Below are 24,987 nucleotides of genomic sequence, written 5' to 3' on the forward strand. Positions count from 1 at the left end.
TCTCAAATTCTTCATCTGTAAAATAAGAAAAAAAATAATATCAATTTCCCAGGTTACTTATTAGGAACAAATGAAATACTATTTATAAAATACTTAGCACATAGTAGGTGCCATCTAAATGATGATGATGATCATTATATAAGAAGGCAGAGGATTTTCTCTCAGACCTAAATTTTAACAAACATCGATTAAGCTATACCAAGTGCTGGAGGTACTAATGCAAAACACAGTAGTGAAGATTATAGAAAAACCAATTTGAAAACAATTCTAAAAGTTCTTTGGAGGTCATTGCTAATCCATATTACTTAATTTAGAGGTTTAGAAATTAAGGTCTAGAAAAGTGAAGGGAGTTTCCCAAAAGTCACACAGCTTAATCAGTCACAGACCTGGGATGTGAATACAGATCTTCTGACATCAAATCCATAGCTTTTTTCAATAGACCAGAAATGACTAATGTTAATGTTAATCATTTGTTACTAATGCTTATTAAAATTACATTCATTTCTTCATCCTAGCTTCATCAAGGCACAGTCCCAGTTTCTTATACTGTAACAACTGTTGCTCCACATGGGATTCCACTTTGTACTGGTCAGCACATCCCTGCTTGTAATACACAGCAGGTTCCAGGATGCTCTGTGGTTTTCAGTGGACAGCACCTCCCAGTCTGTAGTGTGCCTCCTCCAGTAAGTATTCATCTATATTCTTTTAAGTTCTTAGCAATAATGCTTTAGTGTGATGATAAGATTATACCATATGATGCAACTGAAAAGCATTTAGTAAGTACTTAACTATATGCCAAAAATTGGAGATAGGTGAGTACATAGCTCCCTATTGCTGCTATAGATCAACCCTAATTCAAGAGTTAGTTCGGGGAGCTGCTGTGGATCCACTCTTGACACGGCTACCAAAGTACAAGCCTGCCATGTCATTCACTAGCCACTTCAGTCATTCCCAGTTACTTCTCAGAAAAATTTTTTTCCTTTCCTATATTCCTTCATTTCCCAGCTTATTTCACATTGTTCTCTTTTAAGTACTTGCTTTTATGGAAAACCTATCACTCTACTGTTCCCCAAACTTAGTCCATCTCTCACTGCAGGTCCTTTCTATAGATTGTTTCCCTTGCTGGAACACCCTTCTTTCTCATTAATACCTCTTAGCATTAAGACTCGGATATTGTGCCACTTCCTACTTGAAGACTGTCCTCCTTCACTCTCCAAGTTGTTAGTGTTTTCTTTCTCAAGTTGTCTTTTTTACTTACTTGTTTACATGTTGCATGCACACACCCCCTCCTCCTCAAAGAAGGGAAATTCCCAGTATTGTTTTGTTATCCCTAGCATATGACTCAATATTTCACACATAGTAAGTGCTTAATAAGTGATTACTATGTTGAATTGAAATAATGATTGACCCTCCAGGGGTCTGTGGGAAAGAATGGTGAAGGTAGGAAAGACTAGGTTGGGCCTCTGCTCCAAGTAGCCCCTACTTTTCTTTCCCCCACTTCTTTCCTCTCCTTTATCCAGTAGCGCCCCTTCTTGTCTCTCTTTCTGTTCCCTTCTGTGGGCACAGTCAGTCCAGTCTTATCCCTTTCTTCTCTCTATAAGTGTTCTACTCCATCCTTTCCTTTCTAGGTGGGTACCATTATATCCTTTCTTCTTCCTCCTTTTCCTTTAGTGAGGATCTTTTAACTAGACCACCTCTGCCAGTTGGCAGACTTTCCTGGTCTAAAAAAATAGCCAACCTTTGTAAGGTTTAAATTAATGTTCAATAACTCCCAAGTATTATATTTTATGTGGTTTATTAATGATCACTTTAAGTAGAATAAAATAAAAAGAACAAAGGTTAAAACCTGAGTAAAAAAACACCTGAGTAAAATTCTTCTGCCTCTCACCTCACTCCACCTCCATCAGCTATGTTTACAGGAAGAGAGAGAGTGTGAGGTGGAGCTACACAAAACATATCCTCCCTATGTCTGCACATAATGTGAGAAGGAAAAGTTGGGATGCTGGGAAATGAAATCCTAGATTCTAATTACACACTTTCCTGGTCTATAAACACTTAAGAGTTGCATAGATATAGCTGGGAGAATAGTAGACAGCAACAGTAGTCTAAAGGGGAAATGGGCAAGACTTGACATAAGGCTGGTGGGGAGGAGGGAGGTAATTGGGGAGGAGAAATAAATGGTAACTCTTAGTTTACCAACTTGGGTGACTAAGAAAAATGATGGTGAAATAACAGGGTCGGTGGTTTTATGAGCATGAATGATGACATTTTTTAATCTTTAAATAGTGAAATTTAAAGTGAAATTTAATAAGTTAATATCATGCTGTGGATTTCTCTCATTTGTTTTATTTTACTATTTTGCCTATTGACAATACTTTGGTAGTTTATTGTCCTTGATAGAGTGTTTGGTGATTTGTTTTTTTTTTAATCTTTCAAACAAGTCCTGCTCTTATTAGGAACAAAAAAGAAATTACTGTCTTTTCTCTTACAGATGCTTCAAGCATGTTCAGTTCAGCACTTACCAGTACCATATGCTGCATTCCCACCTCTTATTTCTAGTGATCCATTTCTTTTACATCCGCCTCACCTTTCTCCACATCATCCTCCTCATTTGCCACCACCTGGCCAGTTTGTACCCTTCCAAACACAGCAGTCACGGTCGGTATGTATGTTTTCTTTTGCCTATAAATTTGCTAGAAAATTTAAGTATGCTAGTTAGTTTTTCATTTAGATCAAAGATACATGTAATAATTTCATTTTTTTTTTTGTACTAGGAAAAAAAGAGCCTACATTCTACAAATAGAAATGACTTGAATTCATACAGATTCACTTAAAGTTAATTGGGTTTTCCTGGGTTTTCATAGGGTCCTGTTATATTAATGATGTGCTGTAATTTTGTTTTGCTCTTCTTTTGTTTGCAGTTTTAGTAGCAAAAGTAAACTCACCAACTATCTATTGAACACTATTTATCTTGTATACATACTTCAGATTTAGTGTATCTATATCAGACCTTCGCAAACCCATCCCTCTTCCAAATTACTGCTACTATTAAGGGCATTCACAACCTTGGGGTCATTCTCAGCCCTCTGCTATCCCTTACCTCACATTTAGTCTTTTACTAAATCTCTATGACATTTTTATATACATCCCCTTCTCTCCATTGTCACCAGCCTAATTATCAGATTCCTCTCACCTCTCTCTTGGTCTGTTATAGTATTCTTCTAATTGATTTTCCTGCCTCAGGCTTCTATTCATTCTAATCCATTCTCCACACAACAGTCAGAGTCATTTCCCTAAAGTGCAAGTCTAACCATGTTATTCTTCTCTTTTCCCTACCCCCAAAATCCAGTGGTTTCTTATTACCTCTAGAATCAAATGAACTCCTCATTTGGGTAGTTGAAGACCTTTACAACCTGGCCTCTTTTCCATCTTTCTAGTTTTCTTACACGCAATGCTCTCTTACATACTCTGTGGTCCATCAGTATTGGCCTATTAGCTGTTCATCACCAATAAAGTGCCATATCTTTTCCCTTCGCCCTTTTGTGGCATATATTCCCTCCTCACTTCCACCTCTTAGAATCAAGCCTGGCTTCTTTTAAGACTCAATATAAATGCCACACCACACGTTAAGATGGGCAATGGCTTAGAGTTCAGCAACTAGTGGCTGGGGAACAGGAACATATATGAATTTCATTTATTCAGGAGGTTAATGGTCAGAATGTGAGTCCTAGGCAGGATAGCTGAGGGAAAAGGCGTTTTCTAAGTAAATTGTCCAAAATCAGCGGCCAAGAAATTAGATGAAGCAGGAGGGAACAAGCAGAGTTTGAATTCTAAGCAGTAGGTGTCTTGGGCTTTAGTATATATTCTTTATCAGCAATAGTGTTGGTGACTATTGACTGTAACAGGTAACCTGTTCTCTCTCATGATCTTTTCTATCCTACCACTTAGGAACCAACAGAAAGGCAATGATTACCTTGTATATTCATAGTAGCTGATTGTGGCAGAAAAGACTAACATGTTAGAATCTTTCTCTTTAGCTAGCTTTTATTTATCTTATTTTTTTTAAAGAACTAAGATATGTAAATATACAAGTAGCTCTCAAAATACAGAATTTCATTTTATAGAATTTTACTTTAAAAGAACCCTTATATATGCAGAAGAAATTGCCACATGGATTTCTTCATTCAAATGAAGATTTATTTATGAAGCAAGCTGTTTGGGTTGAAGTGAGGAAAGACCTGTGAAAACTGAGAGCTGTATACTCCTTATAAAAGATAGGAAAGTGACTGAAAATTAGAACCAATTACAATAAAAACTTTTATTTTGGTTTTTAATTTTTGTTTAATCATAATGTCCACATCTGGTCCTGTTCTTAGTTTAAAAAATTATATTGGTTTGTTCCACTAATTGATGTATTGCATTTACATATATTGAAGGTTTTAGGAGGCTGAAAATCATGAGTATGTCAAAATATTGTGAAACAGAAGCAATTTTAAGTAGTGTGTAAATCCTACAATCTTTTTCCTTTTCTATGTGAAAAAAGGATTCAATTAGTAAAGTTAGTTTTATCTTTTGAGATCCTGAATAGTAGAAATGCATAATACCTTTTACTATGTATATTTTATGATAATTAGTAAAAGTCTATAACTATATTCAGTGTCCTTTATATTCTCACTTCGTTTTTGAGAGGTTCAAATTGTAAGCCTTTTAAAAGTGATCCCAATTTGTCTGAACCTGGAAATAAAGTGTGTGTGTGTGTGTGTGTGTGTGTGTGTGTGTGTGTGTGTGTGTGTGTGTGTGTGTGTGTGTGTGTGTGTGTGTGTGTTTTAATTAGCCATTACAGAGGATAGAAAATGAAGTCGAACTCTTGGGAGAACACCTTCCTGTAGGAGGCTTTACTTATCCTGCATCAGCCCATCCTCCAACATTACCTCCATCAGCCCCACTCCAGTTCTTAACACATGATCCTTTGCACCAGGAGGTATCTTTTGGAGTAGTAAGTTTCATATTTTATTCACATTTCTCTATTTTTTTTAGCAATCTTATCATTGTGTACTTTTCATTGTAATAGTGAATATTTTATAGTAAAATAGTATTTGCTTAACATAGTTGTTTTACATGGAATTACTACCATTATTTAATCTAAAGCCAAACATAGTTTAAGCCATTATTTTATTTCTAGATAAATTTTTATTTTGATCACATGACAAAAGTTTAAATAATGATAACTATGGATGTTTAAATATGTAATTGATTGTATGTAGATCTTACACATTCTGAACATAATTAAGGTGTCTTTCCATTGAATTTTCTCTAAAAGTTTGTTGTTAGCTTAAAAATGAACAAAAATAGGGATATAGAGGGAATAATTAATGTGTTAGGGACACTTACTTTTAAATCTATTATGTTTAGTTTTTTCATTTTATAAATTAAATAATTGGATGGTCAGTTCCATCTAAATCTTAAAAATAATATCAGTTAAATAAGAAAGCTTCTTTTAAAAAGTATGCAAAATCACATTATTTAGTCATGACTTTTTCAAATGGTCTATTCTTTTCTTCTTGACTTTGTTATAACACACATGACAGGTCTTTTATTAACCAGGTATGTGTGCCACTCCTGTCCACCTGTGCCGCCACTCCCCCCCCCCCCCCCCCCCATCATAAAATCAGGATTTTCAAGGGGACACTCATAACATTGTAGTACACACTCACTTCCACAGAAATGAACTCTAAGGTCTCTTCTACCTCCAAATCTGTTATTTATTTAGAGATGTATAAGAATGTCATATATATCATCAGATACAGATGCTTTGTTGTTTTTTTCTTTTTTTCCCCCTTTATTGGGAGAGGGGATTCATTCTGGGAGGGACATACAGAATACAGTGATGCATTTTCTTTTTTTTTTAACTCTTACCTTCTGTCTTGGAGTTAATGCTGTGTATTGGCTTCAAGGCAGAAGAGTGGTAAAGGCTAGGCAATGGGGGTCAAGTGACTTGCCCAGGGTCTCACAGCTGGGAAGTGTTTGAGGCCAGATTTGAACCTAGGACCTCCTGTCTCTAGGCCTGGCTCTCAATCCACTGAGCCACCCAGCTGCCCTTCAGTGATGTATTTTTAAAGCATCTTTTTCTTGAAAGAAAGAAAAGGGGAATTTAGAGTAGAAGTCGTGTCCTCTGCTTCATAGATGTTTCAAGGAATATTCATTAAGGCAAAACCTTTGAAATGCTATCTTTTTTTCTTTTCTTAACATATATACACACATATACGTACATACATACGCATGTACACACACGCACACATACACACATACACACTCATACATACATACATACATACATACATACATACATACATACATACATACATACATACATACATACATACATAGCCTTCTCTCCACACCATAACATGCCCACTCTAGCCTTGCCTCTCTCTGATATTTCAGTCATGCTGCACCTCACTACCCTGGTTGCACAACTTGAGTATCTCTGATTGAACTCCCCTGTAGACTAACTGGTCCCTCTTTACTTTATTCATTGTGTTAATGATGGCACTGTTCTTTTAGTCCTCTCAAACATTAAAAGAACTGGTCACTTTACTCTTCTGCTTTGTCACTTATCTTGAGTGTTAGTATTTTTAAAGAAAAATGTGATTTTCCTTTATATGTGTGATTTAAAACTCATTTACTTCATTCTCCAAGTTGCAGGATCATTCTCTCAGAATTGAAAGGGACTTCAGTGTCCAATCTCTACATGAATCAAAATAGTCTCTGGGACACATGTGGCAGGGATCCTATTGCTTCTCTTGAAAGACTTCCATTGAGGACCCACTACTCCCTCCTGAGGCATCTTATTCCACTTTTGGAATATCTCTAATTATTAGGAAGTTTGTCCCCACATAAAACTAAGTCCTTTTCCTTATAACATCTACTGGTTTCTTCTGGTTCTTTACTGTGAGAAAATAGTTTTTTGGTATATTTGCCCTTTAAAGTCTTTAAGTTCAGACTAAACATCCCCATTTCCAAATTTGGAAAACTTATGTTCTAACCATGACACACAACTAATTTTGGGACTTTCTGAGCCTCATTTTCCTGCTCTAAAAAATATGATAACAATCCTGTGGACTGTATACCCTTGTGAGGATCATATAAGATAATATATATTTTATCAATTCTTATATATGAGCTCAATATTATCATTAAAATGATTCTTCTATGGTATAATCTTAAAATTCTTCACTTTCTTGGATGCTGTCCAGTTTATCAATGTCTTCCTTCAACCAAAGTTCTTGGAACTCTAAATGGTAGTCCCAGATATGAGCTGGTCATTGAAGGATTTTTGCCAACTTCTTAATGTCCTGGACCCCGTGATCTCCTAGTATATATTGATACAAGAGAAATACTTTGGCAGCTCTTGCACACTATTGACTCATGAAGTTTATATGCTTCTGCTCTCTAGCCCTTCTACCTCATATTATACTTATGTAGGTGACTTTTGAACCTGAGGGTAAGATTTTGCTCTTATCCTTACTGGGTTTGTTTTTCCCAAAAGTGCAAATTTGTTAAATGTTGAGCCAGTGATTTTCCCAAAGGCTGAAATGAAAGTCACCAGAAAACTAAATTTGTTATGCAAAAATTTGCTTGAAACAGCTTTCAAAAATGAATACCAGGGAAAGACTGTAATCTGAACCATCCTTGGGGTTATCCCCAGTACAACCCAGATTTTAGTGTCACCTCTGACACATGCTAAGTTGTGTGATCCTGGGCAAGTCACTTAACTTCCCAATGCTCTAGGCAGATTTTCATGAGTAGAGGGCATTTCCTATAGGAATAAAATCATAAGCTAGTCCTTCCCCCAAGAAAACTTTTAAAGGTTTTTTTTTTTTAAAGAATAATGTATAAAAGTGACAAAATTAGTCAGGTATGTTTAGGAAAATAACATAGTTTTGTGTTTTTTTTCTTAACAGCCTTATCCTCCCTTTATGCCTCGAAGACTTACAGGACGTAGTAGATATCGATCCCAGCAACCAATACCGCCTCCCCCTTATCATCCCAGTCTCCTACCATATGTACTGTAAGTCCTATCTCAGCCATTTTAATGTTTTTCCTAGTTTTTAGACATTTCTTTTCTATGACATTTATACCCTCCTATATATAGTATCTCTAAAACAATATAAGCAAAGAAATCTTGAGATGTCTATTTTGGATATTTCATATTCAGAATGTTTTTCTGCTTGATTTTCAAGAAGTATAAAGCAAAATAAAATGATCGCAATATACAAGGAGAATTCACCTTAAAACATTTGTTTAAGCCTTTATGTACAAGATGATGAAAATGAAAAGTTCCTACTTTGGAAGAATTATATCCTTTTGTGAGGACAAGATTTGTACCAGAAAAATAAATTTATAAGCCAGCAGGTATCAAAGAAAGTAAAAGACAGTAGAGAAAAGATTCAAAATAGGAGATTGTTTTAGTTAGCTTGTATCAACTATGCCTATCATTGCTTCTGTTTACTTTATATTTACTACTTCTCTTAGGAGGAAACAGTGCTTGTCTCTGAGTCTTACAGAGAAATACCTACTAAAGCACTCTTAAATTCCCAGCATATATAATCCTAGTTTTCTGTCAGTTTGATATCTTTTGTAAATATATTTCTTTGTCACTGAAAGAGCAATTCTACTTTGAGAACTTTTTTTTTAAGCTATTGTAAATTCTTTTTTGGAGATTGACTTTTATATTTAATAATAGTGGATTTAGAATGAAAACAAATGAACTTTTGTCAATGAAAGTAACATTCCTTGATAATGCATGTGTTAGCATCTGAAGAGGGTTTTTGGTTTGTTTTAGAGAATTTATTAAATTAATGAACAAGTCTTGAAGTCAAAATTTTATTTTTTCTCTGGCTTCTACTTTAATTTTTTTTTCAATTTATTTCTTAATTTAGAATATTTTTCCATGGTTACATGATTCATGATTTTTCCCACCCCTCTACTCTTCCCTTCCTCCCAGAGGTGACCAACAATCCTATTGTGTTTTACATGTATCATTGTTCAAAACATATTTCCATATTATTACTATTTGTAGTAGAAGGATCATTTAAAGTCAACATCCCCAATAATATCCCCATTTAATCGTGTGATCAATCCTATGTTTTTCTTTTGCATTTCTGCTCCCACAGTTCTTTCTATGAATGTGGATAGTGTTCTTTCTCATAAGTCCCTCAGACTTGTCCGGGTCATTGCATAGCTGCTAGTAGAGAAGTCCATTACGTTCTCTTGTACCACAGTGTATCAGTCTCTGTGTACAATGTTCTCCTGGTTCTGCTCCTCTCACTCTGCATCATTTCCTGGAGGTCGTTCCAGTCCCCATGGAATTCCTCCACTTTATTATTCCTTTTAGTACAATAGTATTCCATCACTAACATATTCCACAATTTGTTTAGCCATTCTCCAATTGAAGGGCATCCCCTCATTTTCCAATTTTTGGTCACCACAAAGAGCGCAGCTATGAATATTCTTGTACAAGTCTTTTTCCTTATGATCTCTTTGGGGTATAAACCCAGCAGTGCTATGGCTGGATCAAAGGGCAGACAGTCTTTTAGCACTCTTTGGGCATAGTTCCAAATTGCTGTCCAGAATGATTGGATCAATTCACAACATCCCCTCCAACCTTTATCACTTTCCTTTGCTGCTATATTGGCCAGCCTGTTAGGTGTAAAATGGTACTTCAGACTTGTTTTAATTCACATTTCTCTAATCAGGAGGGATTTAGTACACTTTTTCATGTGCTTATTGATAGTTTTGATTTCTTCATGTAAAAACTTCCTATTCATGTCCCTTGACCATTTGTTGATTGGGGAATGGCAAAATCAACATTTTAGAGCTGGACGTCTACTTTATTTTTAAAATGTTCTTCAGAGATATATTAATTACTCATTTATTTTTCTCTGTGGAATAATAGAGCTACTTATTTACTGGTTGTATGAATTTTTTTTCTTTCCAAACTACTATAATGTATGAGATATAAATATCTTAACCAGAAGAACATTTTTTAAATGACAAAAGAATTCAGAATAGAATATCTTCTGTAAATGCCTAGACCTGCCTTTGAAGGGACCTAAACATCCATTCTACCCTTTAGAATTCCATGTGTGTCAACTTTGATATCTTTATCTTATGCCAAAATCTTGTTCAGAACTTGACAATGGCTATTAACAATCATTGATAGTTATTAAATCAGAATTACAAAAGATTAAGATCCTTGAAAGATATGAAAGATCCTTGACTATCAAATTTTTCTAACCACCTGCTTTTCTTCTCTTATTTTACTATCACTGAAACGATTTTTGCTCCACTTTTCCCTGACAGCTGCTCTTCTGCTACCCTTCATATCAAATACTCTAGCAATATCCTTAAAGTTTAATTCTAATCTATTCTTCTTTGTTAATATAACTCATTCCACATTCTTTTTTTTCCCCACTTAGTTCTTTCCCTAAGCTGTGTCCCACCTACCAAAACCCATTATTCTCTTTTTTAACTTGCCATCTATGACCACTCTTTTCTAGAAAGTAAACCATCATGAAGACCAACTTTCTCACACCTAGCAAAACAGTTCTCCATTCCCACTCTTCACTAAGCTTTTAAATGTTAAACTTAAAGGGTTATTTGTCTTTCTTATAGATCAATGCTTCCAGTGCCACCTGCAATAGGTCCAGCCTTCAGCTTTGAATTGGATGTAGAAGATGGAGAAGTAGAAAATTATGAGGTTAGTTAAGTAATTTTTAAATCAATTTTGGGAATAGCAATAAACCCATATATTCTAAATGTTCTATCATAAAGAAGAAAAAAGATGTTTAGTTTTTTAAAATAGCATATAGTGCTTTTAAGATTTTCAGAGCACTTAAATTATATTTCATTTGATCCTCATATAAATCTTAAGAAAGTCAGTTCTGTTATTTCCATTTTACACATGAGGAATTTGAGGCTTAGAGAAGCCAAGTGATTTACCCAGAGTTACATAGCTAGTAAATATCTCGAGCAAGATTTTAATTCATTTTTTCTTACTTTACAAGGCACACTGTCTCTTTAAACACGGCCCCTTGGAATAATTTTACTATTCCAGGTATTTTCTAAAATATTTAAGCACTACCAGAAAATGATAAATATATTTATTACAAATATACTGTCTTGCTTTTCAAAAGCTTTTTGTTGTTACATAAATGCATAGAGTACATTATTTGGAAGTAGCCAGTCACCACTTTATTGAGAGCACTTTTTTTAGTTGCCTAACTTAACAGCTCTTTCACATATTTCCAACCTTTAGTTGTTTAATTTGCCAAGTATGTAGACCTTCCATGGTCATATGGAAGCTGTTGAGTTCATATTCTTGTTTTAGCAAATGAATGTCATTCCAATTGTCATTCTTAATTAGTATTTCTTTAGATATGAGGGTTTGGGGGCAGCTAGGTTGCTGGATAGAATGCCTGGAATTGGGAGGTCCTGGCCCCAAATCTGACCTTTGACAAATCATAGCTGCGTGACTCTGGGCAAATCACTTAACCTCAATTGCCTGGCCCTTGCCCTTCTGTCTTACTAACTTACTACTACTGTTACTAAGACCAAAAGTAACAATTTAAAAAAATGGATAAATATGAGAGGTATTTTTTCCCCTTTTCTTAATATAGGGATAATTTTTATTCTTAAAACTTAAACTTCTATGATTTTATGCTTTGGAGAATCCAAATTCCTTGTGCACATTTTCTGATACAGTGCCCTGAAGAAATATTTCTAATCCCTCGGATTGTGTCTAGCTGCTTCTTATCTTTTGGTGTCCTAATTAATTTTTATACTTCTTACTGCTTCTTCCTAATCTGTTGTTTTGTCTTACATGTACATTGTTTTTTGTGTAATAGTGCTTTCCTGCCTTTTTTCTTCAATTTTATTTTTATTACCTATTGACTTTTCCCTTGATTTCATTAATTTTGTTATTTGCAGCTTTTATAGGTGTGCTTAGGTGTTGGATAATATTCTGTGATTTCCCTGGATGATATATTCTCTTGTGTTAGTCTTTTAAAATTCTGATATTAAAATGCATTTATTAGGCAATGCCATTTTTCTTTTTGTAATTCTGTTCCATCTATTGATGCTTCAGCTTGGATTTCTATAGAAATTTTATTCCTTGAGACTCTTTACTATTTTGCATCAGTTAGTTTTTCTTTTAATTAATTTGAAGATTTTTAAACATTACTTTTAATGTTCATTTCCTTAAAAAATTTATTTAATTAAATTAGAATATTTTTCCATGGTTACATGATTCATATTCTTCCCCTCCTCTTCTCCCTCCCCCTTCCCAGGGCCAGAGAGCAATTCCACTGGGTTTTACATGTATCATTGTTCAAAACCTATTTTCATATTATTACTATTTGCAATAGAGTGATCATTTAAAGTCAACATAATCATATCCCCATCGAACTGTGTGATCAATCCTAGGTTTCCTTCTGCATTTCTGCTCCCACAGTTCTTTCTCTGGATGCAGATAGCATTCTTTCTCATAAATCCCTCAGAATTGACCTGGGTCATTGCATTGCTGCTAGTACAGAAGTCTATTACATTCATTTGTTCCATAGCATTATTAGTCTCTGTGTACAACATTTTTCTGGTTTTGCTCCTTTCACTCTGCATCAATTCCTGGAGTCTTTGCAGTTTGTGTGGAATTCCTCCAATTCTTAATGCTCATTTTTGAGATTAGGGATAGCATATACTATCCTTTATTGGTTTGGCAGGGTAAAGAGAATAAGGGATTCTCTAGGCTTCTGTAGTGTGAAAGTGGTGTGTAGGAAGCTTACACCTGTGTTTTTAGACTCTTAATTTCCTAAGCACTTGATTGAACTCTAGTGAGCCACAGAAGGCAAGAACTTAACCTGTTTTCTTAAAAGTTTCACCATTTTGGGTATATTTTGAGTTGCCCTCTATCTCTTAAGAAGATTGTCTAGCAAACCAATATGAGGGGGGCAGCTGGGTGGCTCCGTGGATTGAGAGTCAGGCCTAGAGACAGGAGGTCCTGGGTTCAAATCTGGCCTCAGACACTTCCTAGCTGTGTGACCCTGGGCAAGTCACTTGACCCCCATTGCCTAGTCCTTACCACTCTTCTGCCTTGGATTCAATACACAGTATTGGGTTTAAAAAAAACAAACACCAATATGAGATATTGTCTTACTTTTCCTTGATAAATTTTCCTTTTGCAAGGAAAGGGATAATCATTATGTTGATCATTAATATTAGAGCCATTGTAGTGGTTAATTTTTCAAGTACTCACAAAAGACTGTAGTTGTGAAGGTTTATCTTTGAGTCAGGTGTGCTTATTCTTCTCTTGGCTCCCTTTGCCCAAGCATCAGCATTGGCAGCACTCGGCACATTGTGTGAAGGAAGGGAAAAGAAGAGAAGTTGCCATTGAAATTTCCAAAAAAGCATTATTTTGGTGCCTTTTGTCTTTTACCTTATAGTCAGTTTCCCATTCTTTCCAGCCACTAGAACACCCCCCCCCCACCCCCCACCCCCATTTTAGAACTTTTTAGCAACAGCCTGCAAAACCAATCCTTTTGGTTGTCTACATGAGTTCTGTCTGTGGAACCCTGCTTCAAAAGTATTTGAATAACTAAATGTAACAAGCAGCAGTGAAGTTAGTCAAGATTTGATGGTGTTTGGGATGAGGTAAATGTTTTTATTTTAGGATGAAATCAGATATCTAGCAGAGTCTTCTTCTATGCTTTTCTTCACCTCATTCCACGTACCTTACAGTGTCCTGATGATGAAGTATGTTTGCTAGAGAGGACACAAAAGTGGCTAATATCAAAATCATTAGTAGACTTTTCAAATGAATTAAATATCTCTTCTCCTTTCACAGGCATTACTAAATCTGGCAGAACGACTAGGAGAAGCTAAGCCACGTGGATTAACAAAAGCAGATATTGAACAGCTTCCTTCTTACCGGTTCAATCCTAACAACCACCAGTCAGAGCAGACTTTGTAAGTGTTTCAATTTTGGTTAAGTCTGTTAATTAAGCACATTTTTATCCTTTCAATTTGGGTTCTACATTGATCATTAGAAAACCAAATGCACTTTCATTTGTTTCACTTTGCTTTTTTATCTAAAAGTAGATAGTATAAAAGGTTGATAGCATAACTCTTTAAGAAGCAACTTTTGGGTATTAACGTAGGAATTATTTTATATTTACTCAAAAGTCACCTTTATTTCAATTTTTTAAATAAAAAGTCATCTCTACAAGACTTCTTAAAGTTTGTTCAGTTTTACATGTTAACTATCTTTAGGATAATTGTGTGTTAATAATTTCAGTTTACAATTGTAATTGTGATAGTCACTGAGGAACTATGACAGTATTCTGATAAGCCTCTTTCTAAGATGTCTTCAGGTGTAACAAGACTTAAAAAACCTAATATACTATTTTACTTGGATAGCATTATTCCATTGTTTTGTTTTCTTTTTAGGTGCGTAGTATGCATGTGTGATTTTGAGTCAAGGCAGCTACTTAGAGTCTTACCCTGTAACCATGAGTTCCATGCCAAGTGTGTTGATAAATGGCTTAAGGTAAAGTAGAAGTTTCTATTAGTTTAATTTTGCATATACTTTTGATTTCTCCTCCCTGTAAGTATAATAAGTTCCCCAAACTTGTGTTGGTTTGTTTTTTATGGAGAATATCATGTGGTAGAGGTACAGGAGGCATGCTTTGAAAAGAGGCACAAAGACTATTCCAAAATATGACAAAGGCTTGCTCTAAAAGTATAAGCAGGTTAAAAGAGTAACTTAAAAAGTACTTCTTAAATACCTGTCATAGAATCTTTGTTGGAAAGAGTCCCCAAAGCCATCTAGTACAGAGGTCGACAAACTTGGCCTGAGTGCCAAATCCAGCGTGCAGATTGTTGTACTGTTGTACTTCCTTGGCTATGAATGACTTTTATAGGGGGCATCTGGGTAGCTCAGTGATTGAGAGCTAGGCCTAGAGACGGGAGGTTTCAGGTCAAATCTGGCCTCAGACACTTCCTAGCTGTATGACCCTGGGCAAGTCACTTAACCCCCATTGCCTAGCCCTTACCACTCTTTCTGCCTTCGAATATTGGTTCCAAGGCAGAAGATGAGGGTTTAAAAAAAATGACTTTTATATTTAAACACGGTAAAACTTTATTTTAAAATATAAAAACCATTCTTAGCTTAAGGGCTAATCTCTGATCTATTCCAGCCTGTGCTCACACAAGAATGCCTTCTATGACATATCTGTTTGGTCAGCCAATCTGGACTTGAAGAATTCTAGTGAGAGGGAATGTACCCCTTCCAAAGGCAACCCACTGTATTTTTAGAAGTCTAATTTTTAAGTTTTAGGAATATTTTCCTTACATAAAACCTAAATCTTAGTTTCTTATTTCTACCCATTATTTATGGATCTGCATCATGGACTATTATAGGCTTGACTCCAAAGGCAGCACCCTCTTTGTTCAGGTTTTTGTTTTTTTTTTTTAACCCTTACCTTTTGCCTTAGAACCAATGTTGGTTCTAAGACAGAAGAGTGGTAAGAACTAGGCAATGGAGGTTAAGTGACTTGCCCAAGGTCACATAGCTAGGAAGTGTCTGAGGCCAGTTTTGAACTTAAGGCCTCTCATCTCTAGGCCTGGCTCTCAATTCACTGAGCCACCCAGCTGCCCTTTTAGTTCTGGTTTCGTGTTGGGATGGAAGAAGACACTTTGAAGTTGTAGACCGTTTAACAAAAGAGGCTTACTGTGCTCAAACACAGCACAGATGTCCAATAAGGGGATAATGGTTCTATAGCTTTTGTCTTCCTCTGGAAACATATCTGGTCTACAAGTCATCAAAGCTTGGTAACTCTCCTGGTCTTTGGCTCCCATGAAGTCTGAGAGTCAGCTGGGACTTGCTTTGTCTCTATAGGACTAGGAAGCTCATTTCCCATCCTGAGGCTTGCCTTCTGGCTTTCTCAAACTAATTTTCATATGACATAGAGTTAATATAATAGTTACCCTCCACTGTATTCTCCATCTTATCAGTATCCTTCATAAACTGGCATTCATAACCGAGCGCAATCCTTCCGATGTGGTCTGAACATGGCAGAGGGCAATACAAAAATAGCCTCTTTAGTCCTGAATTTTGTACCTTTCTTAGCATCTTATTAGCGGTCTCCTCACTATTGAATCATGTTGAATTTGTGTCAGTACACTAAAGTCTTTAACAGAGGAACTGCTGACTGCCTATACCCTCCACTAGAGTGAATTTTTTTTTTTAGGTAAAAGGATTTTGTTTTCCTTACTATTTTTCATCTCATTATGTGTGACTCTGACTTCCGGCCCATTAAGCTGCTTCTGAATCCTGACTGTCATCTGTCAAATTGATTATCCTAAGTTGATGTGTGCAGATGTGATAAACATATCAGCTATGCCTTTATTCCAGGCGTTGTTAACATTAAATAGCTTAGGACCAAGCATAAATCCTTGGCCAACACCCTTGAAGACCTCTGTAGAATAGACATTTACCCATTAAAGACTTCACTGTTCTTTCAAACAATTCAAAGCTTACACAGCTATGCCATCATCTGGTCCTACTCTATCCATTTTGTCCAGAAGAAGTACATTTTTCAAATGCTTTGCTAAAATACTAAGCCAACTGTATAGCTTTTCAAATGGATCTTATCATTGACTTGAGTTCCCTTTATAAATTCATATTTTAATTCAATTCATCCATGCCTTTCAATACTTTGCTACTTGTCCAGGCCCTTCCAAAAATTTACCGTTGGAAGTCCACTGGTTGTGCTGGGGGGTATTCCTCCCTCTCTTCCAACACCATGGGGATATCAGTGGAGCACTCTGGCTATTCACTTTTTCATCCCGCATTCTTGCCTTGTGACCAGCCCATATTCTGCAGTTCCCTGGTCACAGCTTTTATTCTTAGTCGGCTTTTAGATATACTGTATAGGGTATCCATTTAAAAGCATGTGGGAATTTAAGCAATAGACCTTCATTATTTAGTCTTTCTGGGTGAATGGACAGACCAAACACCTTTGAGGGATTATAGATCTTTTCTAGGCTGCTCTGAAATGTTCATGGGTCTTGGTGCAATGAATGAAATACTATCTGCAAGCAGGCCATTGGGGAGAGTTCTTCCATATTGAATCTTCATTCAGCCTGGACTCAGAGCTGGATCTACTCTTTTCCCTCTCACAGGCAGGTGCCTTTGACAAGCATTGATCTTGTTTTATATCTCATCTCATGTTTATGGTCAAAGGATCATTGAATAAAGTTGTTGCTGTTGTTATAGCTTGCAAGAAATCTTGAATGATTTTGATATATAAACAGGAGACAGACACCTTGTTAAAAGAGCCTGTAAAGTAGTGATTTGTTTTGTTAAACCATTTCAGAAAGGAAATTGGACTACCATGATGTGTTTTTTAATAAACCAGTATTCATTCTTTTTTCTCAGCCCTGGCATTTCTAGAGGTCTTCTAGCCTGCATTTTTAGGAGTATATTCTAGAATTTTTCCAGGAATTGAAATCAGATTCACTGGCCTCTAGTTTGCAAGTCCATTATCGTCCTTTTTTGAAAACTGGAATGATTTTACACTGTTTCTAGTCCTATAGTAAAGTTCCCATTCTCCATTTCAAAGAATTTAAATACCATACCCTTAGAATATGGTTTTTCTAGACCTTGTGATTTGAATTCCCTAAGGACAACTAGGTTTATTCTTACTATCTCCTTATTTATATTGGGTATTTTCGAGATAATATATATTCTCTGCATCATTGTATGAGCAGCACTTAAAGTGCTATATAAATCTGAGCTGCTGCTTTTTTTTTTTTTAATCCCACTCTGATCTAATTGACATAAAGGAACTCACACAGTGAGGTGGACTCCCTTTACCAATGCAGTTTTACAGCTGTTTTTCAGTTAAGTCTTAGCCAGTTGTCTGAGGAATTGATAGGGTAAGTGACTTGTTGAGGATCACATTTTATGAATTAGAAGAAAGATTAGAACCCAGGACTAGAATCCACTAATCAACACTGTTCTTTTTTGTTATCATCATGTTTATTATCATCAGTTGAGTAGAATTCTGTATCCAGGACGTCTTAAGAGGTTGGAAGAACAGGGAAATCAATTCTAATCCAACAAGCATTTATTTTTTTAAACAAATCGAAGTGTATTATTGGTAATTATCTTCTTTCTTGAGCACCAGGAAAGGTTCCATGGATCCAATAACCCTTTACTTTTGGAATGCATTTTACAGATTTCAGTTCTTTCACATTCCTTATTCAAAAATCTTCACCAAAAAACCCATAAAGTTAAAACAAGATAGGTGCATTTATCTACATTTTACAGATAAGAAAACAACTCTTGCCACTTTTCTTACCACCTTTGCTATATGTCTGAAATGTTCTGTTTCCTTACCTCTGTTAGAATTTCTAGTTTACTTCCAGGCTCATGTAGTGTGCTTTCACTTCAGGTAGGCTTTCTTGAACTCTTGTTAATATTCCCATTTTTCTCCTCAAATTATCTTGGATATGCTTTTCTGTTAACAAGTATCTCCCATTTCAACATAAGCTCCTTGAAGGTACAAATATTCTTTCCATTTCACATTGCTTCCTTGACTTTCATAGGTATTTAATTAATGCTTGTTAAAATAGTGTAAAATAGTGGCATTAGAATTAGATCTTTTGTTTTCCTGTCAAATGTACTTTCTACTATGCCAGGATACCTCTGGCCATCAAAGGTAGACTTTTTTGTTGTATTTAAGAGTTAAAAATATTTTCTGTTTCTCATATCTTGTTCTTTTCTCTCTTCTATCCCTTTTGCCCTCTCATATGTTTAAAAAGATAGTCTGGGCTTTTGACTTTTGTTGATAAATAGTTTTAATGCTAAAAATTTTTAAATGAATGAAATTATATTATTGTGACTCCATATTAAAACAAACCACCTAAAATAATTTCATCATATTTCTGACTAAAATGAAAGTGAACTAAATATTCCTTCAAGAAGTCTAGTTTTAAAATGTTAATTTTTGTTAAGTCATTTAAGATATTTTTGCATATCACAGAATTATTGAAACAAAATGAAAGCTTAGAGGTTAGAATTTTGTCTTTTCACAAATCGGTGAATCATTTGTATTGCCTACTTACTTTTTTCTTGGTAATATTACATACACATGAATGCATCCCTATAATTTTGATTCCACATTGTAACACTGACTCTTTGTGTTTCTTTTTTAAGAAAGGAAATGTGTGAATATATATTAATGTATGTACGTACGTACACACACACACACACACACACACACATACACACAGTAAAAAATGGAGATTTTTGAACCCCCGACTTCAATTCCCAGAAGTCCTTGGTATTTCCCAGAATTCCTTATAAACTCATCTGAGTCCCCAGGTTGGCGAGAATACAAATTGGTATTTAACTGGCAGTAATGACTCCCACGCTCTTCTCTGCCATTGCAATGATGTAGTTTAGTAGTAAACTAAGCGCAGGAATTTTGAATGGGCTGATCAGCCATGGGCATGTGGTTTTTATTTTGTATCCTTGGTTTCTAATAATCTTTAATAAACCTCATAAAATATAATATTTTTATTAGTTAAATACCAATTGTGATCTCACCAACCTGGGGACTCAGGTGAGATTATAGGGAATTCTGGGAAATACCAAGGACTTCTGGGGATTGAAGTCTGGGGTTCAAAATCTCCATTTTTACATTATCCCCCTAGGTCCAAGGAAGACTAGTCTCTCTGATGGTTCCTGTAAACATACCAAATTTGAAATTACAATAATTTGAGGATAAGAGGAAAAGAGAACAAAACTGATAATTGCTAGGCTCATTGACAAAAAGCCAATTGGGGGCAGTCCCCTTTGGCATAAGAGTATACATACAAAACAAATGCATTCAAACCCCATGCAGTTCAGATCACCCCATCCCAAAGTTCACTCTGGATCTTCTGGTGCAGCTTGTGGTAAGTAAAAAAAGATAATTTCTGGATGAAATATGGACTTTCAAAGTCTTATGTGTAAAAATTCTAAGTAAAGGAAAAAGAAATCTATAACAGGTCCTTTACTCAGGGCCCAATTAAAATGATATAAGCATTTAAGCATTTACCCAGTCAGTAGCCAAGACTACAGAAAGTTGCCACATTATGAAAGACAGAATAGGGCTAGATTTTAGGAGCCAGGTAGGAGTCACATTTGAGATACTTGTTTGGTAGAATGTGGAACAAGGAAGACCTGCCTTTAACATGTGTTAAACAGCCGCAACCTTGAACCCCAAACGAGTTCAAATCCTCTTGTCATGACTCAAAATTTTCATCAACCCCATCGGGATTGGTTGGTCTCTGACCTTGTACTTGATTGGCACTGTGCAGTTTAGCTTTGTGCTTCTTTGGCACTGTGCAATGGCTCTTTTTGTATTCTCTTGTCCTGGAATCAGACAGAATCATTAAGCAAAGTCCCATAATTTTTAAAAACAATTAATGGCATCATTTTTTATAGTCTAAACAATTAATGGCATCATTTTTTATAGTCTAAAGCTTTTTGGATATGCATTAATATTATAGCAAATATATTTTAAACTTAAATTACTGCAAAATCAAAAAAAGTTAAAATCTTTAATACTGGTAACATGTTCTTCAAATATAAAAAGGGGAGAAAAAATAAAAACTGAAGTAGTTTATATATAAGTATATGTATATAATATACTTTATAATCATTGACACACTGTCAGCTAAAAAAAATATAGAATACAAGGTTTTTCACCAAAAATGAGATCCATTTTCTCTTCATACCTGGCCCTGATCCACTGTGAGTGCAAGCAAATGATTTTCACAAAGTAACATGTTTATAAAGAACAATAGTACAACAGGTAATGCACATTCAAAAAGCATCAATATCCCCAAAATTCACAATAGCGCAATTAATTACAATAGCAAACAAACCTATCATTTTTTACTTGAGTCTGCTGTATGACATTTAAAGAAAATGAATACTTGTCACAAGTTTTTCAGGTGTAGCAATGTTTCAACCTTGGCAAACATTTTTAAACAAAGTGAAACTTATTTGGGTCTAGAAGAACATCATCAAGAAATCTAGATTGTTTTGGTGGAAGTAAAGTGAGCTGAAGAGTTATAAATGAGAGTGATGCTCCTCTCTTTTGGGAGTCATCCAGGGGTACCATGCCCTGGGATCAACTTCCCAGCTCCTTTGGTATTCGACTGTGATGTCCCATCCATTCACATTTTTATAAATGTGGGAGGTGGGGATTATAATTGTATTTCACTTCAGCTACTAAAATGGACCTTACCTCCTGTTAGAAGCAGGCAAAATGATCAGAGTTTTTGAAAAAAAAAAATCTAATAAATCATGTGTAAAGACCCTTTAAAATCAATTTGAGATATTTAGCTCATTAAATTTTCCAAAGGCTGTTATACAATTGTAACCAGTTTTGATGAAATCCATTCATCCTCTATGTGACAATTTACAAAGTCAAAATAGAAAAAAGGCTGTTTTTATATATATATGGGCTTATTCAATAATGTTTTGTTCAGTTATAGGGGAAAAGCAACAGAATATGACAGTAGTTAAAACGCAGTACATTAAAATGATTCAGTGTAACAGAATAGTATTGAATAATTACTATATGAACTTAAAACCAACAAAATTAAATCTTAAAACAATCAGCAAAATGCAATAAAATACAGATTTTTATAACACTTTGGAGTCTGAAAAGTCTTAAAAATATAACCTCCAGTCTCTTTAAAGTTCGTTGGTTTTTTTGTTTGTTTTGCTTTTATCCATTGAGATTCCTTTTGTCACTCCTGTAGAATTTCCCATAGCAAGGAAGAACATGGGTTTTAGGAATCTCAAATTGCGCAGGCCCAAATGGCAAAGAGTTGCAGGGAGATGAATTCCTCCCCTGAATCTCAGGTAATATAAGTAAAAGGATTAGTGCACTCAAAAAATATCCTTTGAAATAGGAAATGAAATAGGAAAAAACACTATCATAGAATATGTTCCTTCTCCTTGTCCTGCCCCTCACCCCCCCCCCCCCCCAGCCATGTGGAGGCTAATTGTTACCTGAGGAAAGAACACCCCATTTTTTACCAGTTTGTTTGTGATTCTGAAAACATGGGGAAGCTACCAGCAGCCTGGGGCAATCTGTCTTGGAGCAGTAGAGTTGCTGGGGCTGGGGCTTGGAGAATGATCTAGGTCAAGAAGGTCCCAGGTAAAGAAGGTCAAGTGGATGGCTGGAGGCAAGCACAGATAGCAGGAGGCAGGAGCAAGCAGCAGGAGCGAGCTGAATCAAGAGAGCCTTGGCAGGAGAAACGTGGCTTTAAAAAAAAATTATCTCGGCTATCTTAAAAAAAATATTGAGAACTTTTGGTTGCCATTAACTGTAAGAATTAAATGATCTCTACTAATAAAAATATTATATTTTATGAGGTTTTTTAAGGATTATTAGAAATCAAGGATACAAAATAAAAACCACGTGCCTATGGCTGATTAACCCATTCAAAATCCTTGCACTTAGCTTAGTACTAAACTTACTACATCATTGCAATGGCAGAGAAGAGCATAGGAAGCTTTACTGCCAGTTAAATACCAATTGTGATCTCACCAACCTGGGGACTCAGGTGAGATTATAAGGAATTCTGGGAAATACCAAGGACTTCTGGAGATTGATGTCTGGTGTTCAAAATCTCCATTTTTACCTCACACACACACATGTCCTGATATATTTTGTTGTTCAGTTGTCTCTTTGTGACAGTGTTTGGGGTTTTCTTGGCAAAGATACTGGTGTGGTTTGTCATTTCCTCCAGTTCATTTTACAGATGAGGAAACTGAGGCAAATGGAGGTTAAGTGACTTGCCCAGGGTCGGTGTCTGAGGCCAGATTTTGAACTCAGAATGAGGAATCTTCTTGACTCCAGGTCATGCACTCTATCCACTGTGACATCTAGCTGCCATAATCTCAAATATTAATATCCTTTATTTCATGGGATATTGCTTCTGTCAGAACTGGGAAAAGTGATGGTGTTTCACTGTGCAAAAAGAGGAAGAGAAAAAGCATTTCCATAGCACCTATATACCAGACACTTTAATATTTTATAAATATCTTATTTGATCTCTAAATAAAAACTGTACTGCTTCTCAATAAAAAATTATACTTGTTCATTTGAAGCAGATGAAACTTTTTTTGGTTATGTTTCAAAAGCTACTGACTTGACTTGACAGATGAAATGATAAAAAAAAAATTCATTAAATATGTGAATGAAAGGCAAAAATAAATAAAATGTGACCGTAAGTCTTGTTGTTAGTAAGGAAAAGTAAAAAAGCTTCAGTATTTAAAGCAATGACAAGGTGAAAGATAAATATTTATGAAAATTCTTACTCCTGGTAAGAAGCGATTTGAACTGTATTATAATGTTGAAAAAGGGTGTTGCAGTGGTCAGAATAATTAGACATGTAGCTTCTAAGTATACTTTGGCACTTTTTTAAAAAAAGGCAGCAAAATGCAGCCATCACAGCGAGTTAACATTAAATGAAAGTGCTTTTTTTGAATTCTAATTGTGATTCTTGCATAAGATAGAGTCTTAAGAAAGATGATTGCTTCAGTATAATTATCCATGTAAGTATATTCGTCCCCAAAATTTCTGATCTTAAAAGGGCTACCCTGAGGCTAACCTCCTGGGACACCCCCTCCTTAGAAAAGAAGGTTATCAGCAAACTACAGCTCCAGGGCCAAATCTGGGACCTCCTCTGTCTTTATTCATATAACTCAAGAAGGCCCAAGAATCTTAAGAATAGTTTTCATTTTTAATTAGAAGTTATTCTATTCTTACCAGATTGGCTCTCTGGGTTATTTTCTGGGCTTCCTTCTTATTTTTCCTCCCCCTCTTCATGTAACCTTGTAGACAGGGGGACCAGTTTTTTGTTTGTGTTTTGTTTTTTGTTTAATATACTTAAGGCCTGTCATATTGCCTGGTCTGATAACTGTCTTACAAATTTATGCTTATTGATTATTTGATTTGTCAATATATATTTGGTAATAGTTATTTGGGGCCTGAACCTTGGTTTTTGAAGATATTTTTTCCCCAAAATAACCTCTGGTAAAACTTATCCAATTTGATAAACCCTAGATCATCCAATAAATGTAAATTGTTTACTTGTGAATTATACTTACTTAAAAGTTGTCTTCATTAACAGGTTGTAAATTCCTTAAAATCCATCTGTATTCTTCTTTGTCAATCCCTCCCCTTCCTTCAGGACCTTTCTTTGTATTTACACATAAACATTTACTTTTTTTCAGGAATTTTTTTTTTAATTTGAATTCCAAATTCTCTCCCTATCTCTAGCCTCTCCTTCACCTGTTGAAAAGGCAAGCAATGTGTACTCATTATACTCATATAAATATTTAGTAAATATTTACTTATTGATTAAATCAGTAGAGTCCATTGATCCAAAGTAAAGTCACAAGCTTGAAGGGTTATTATGTAAGGATGGCTTTTCATCATCTCCATTAGGAGTAATAGGTAAAAACTATGCCCTGGATAATTTCATCCATGTATAAGATTAAGATGAAGTTAAAGGTATATAGATTACATAATTTAAATATAATCATTTACTTTGCCTGCATAGAAATTGTTCCATATAAAATTTTCAGATTTGCCACTAGATGTCACTGCCATATTTCAAAAAAAATTGCTCCAAAGTTAATATATCTACTTTTGATTCAGTTCCTAAGTTTATTTAATCCTCAAATGAGAGAGATTTTCTATTAAAGGATATTGTCACCGAAACAAAACATAAATGCCATGAAAAAAGAAAAAGGTAATTCAATTAGAGTTGTAGAGTTAATTTTTTTAATTTTATTTTGATATCAAATTTTCACATACATTTTCTGAAGTCATATGATCCATATTGTCTCCCTTC

General features: G+C 35.3%; 1 protein-coding gene across 11 annotated transcripts in view; it reads left to right on the forward strand.

Annotated features, from left to right (window-relative positions):
* The window catches only part of RNF38 (ring finger protein 38), a 228,885-nt gene that overhangs the window by 198,885 nt on the left and 5,013 nt on the right, over positions 1 to 24,987 (forward strand). For all 11 annotated transcript variants that reach the window (XM_056806714.1, XM_056806715.1, XM_056806716.1 and 8 more), the window contains 7 exons: positions 516 to 683; positions 2,492 to 2,662; positions 4,835 to 4,996; positions 7,965 to 8,071; positions 10,678 to 10,762; positions 13,901 to 14,022; positions 14,503 to 14,602. In XM_056806714.1, the coding sequence (XP_056662692.1) occupies positions 516 to 683; positions 2,492 to 2,662; positions 4,835 to 4,996; positions 7,965 to 8,071; positions 10,678 to 10,762; positions 13,901 to 14,022; positions 14,503 to 14,602 (915 nt within the window). The remainder of the gene's footprint in view (positions 1 to 515; positions 684 to 2,491; positions 2,663 to 4,834; positions 4,997 to 7,964; positions 8,072 to 10,677; positions 10,763 to 13,900; positions 14,023 to 14,502; positions 14,603 to 24,987) is intronic.

The sequence above is a fragment of the Monodelphis domestica genome, chromosome 7 (genome assembly GCF_027887165.1).
Source record: "Monodelphis domestica isolate mMonDom1 chromosome 7, mMonDom1.pri, whole genome shotgun sequence".
NCBI classification, from domain to species: Eukaryota; Metazoa; Chordata; class Mammalia; order Didelphimorphia; family Didelphidae; genus Monodelphis; species Monodelphis domestica.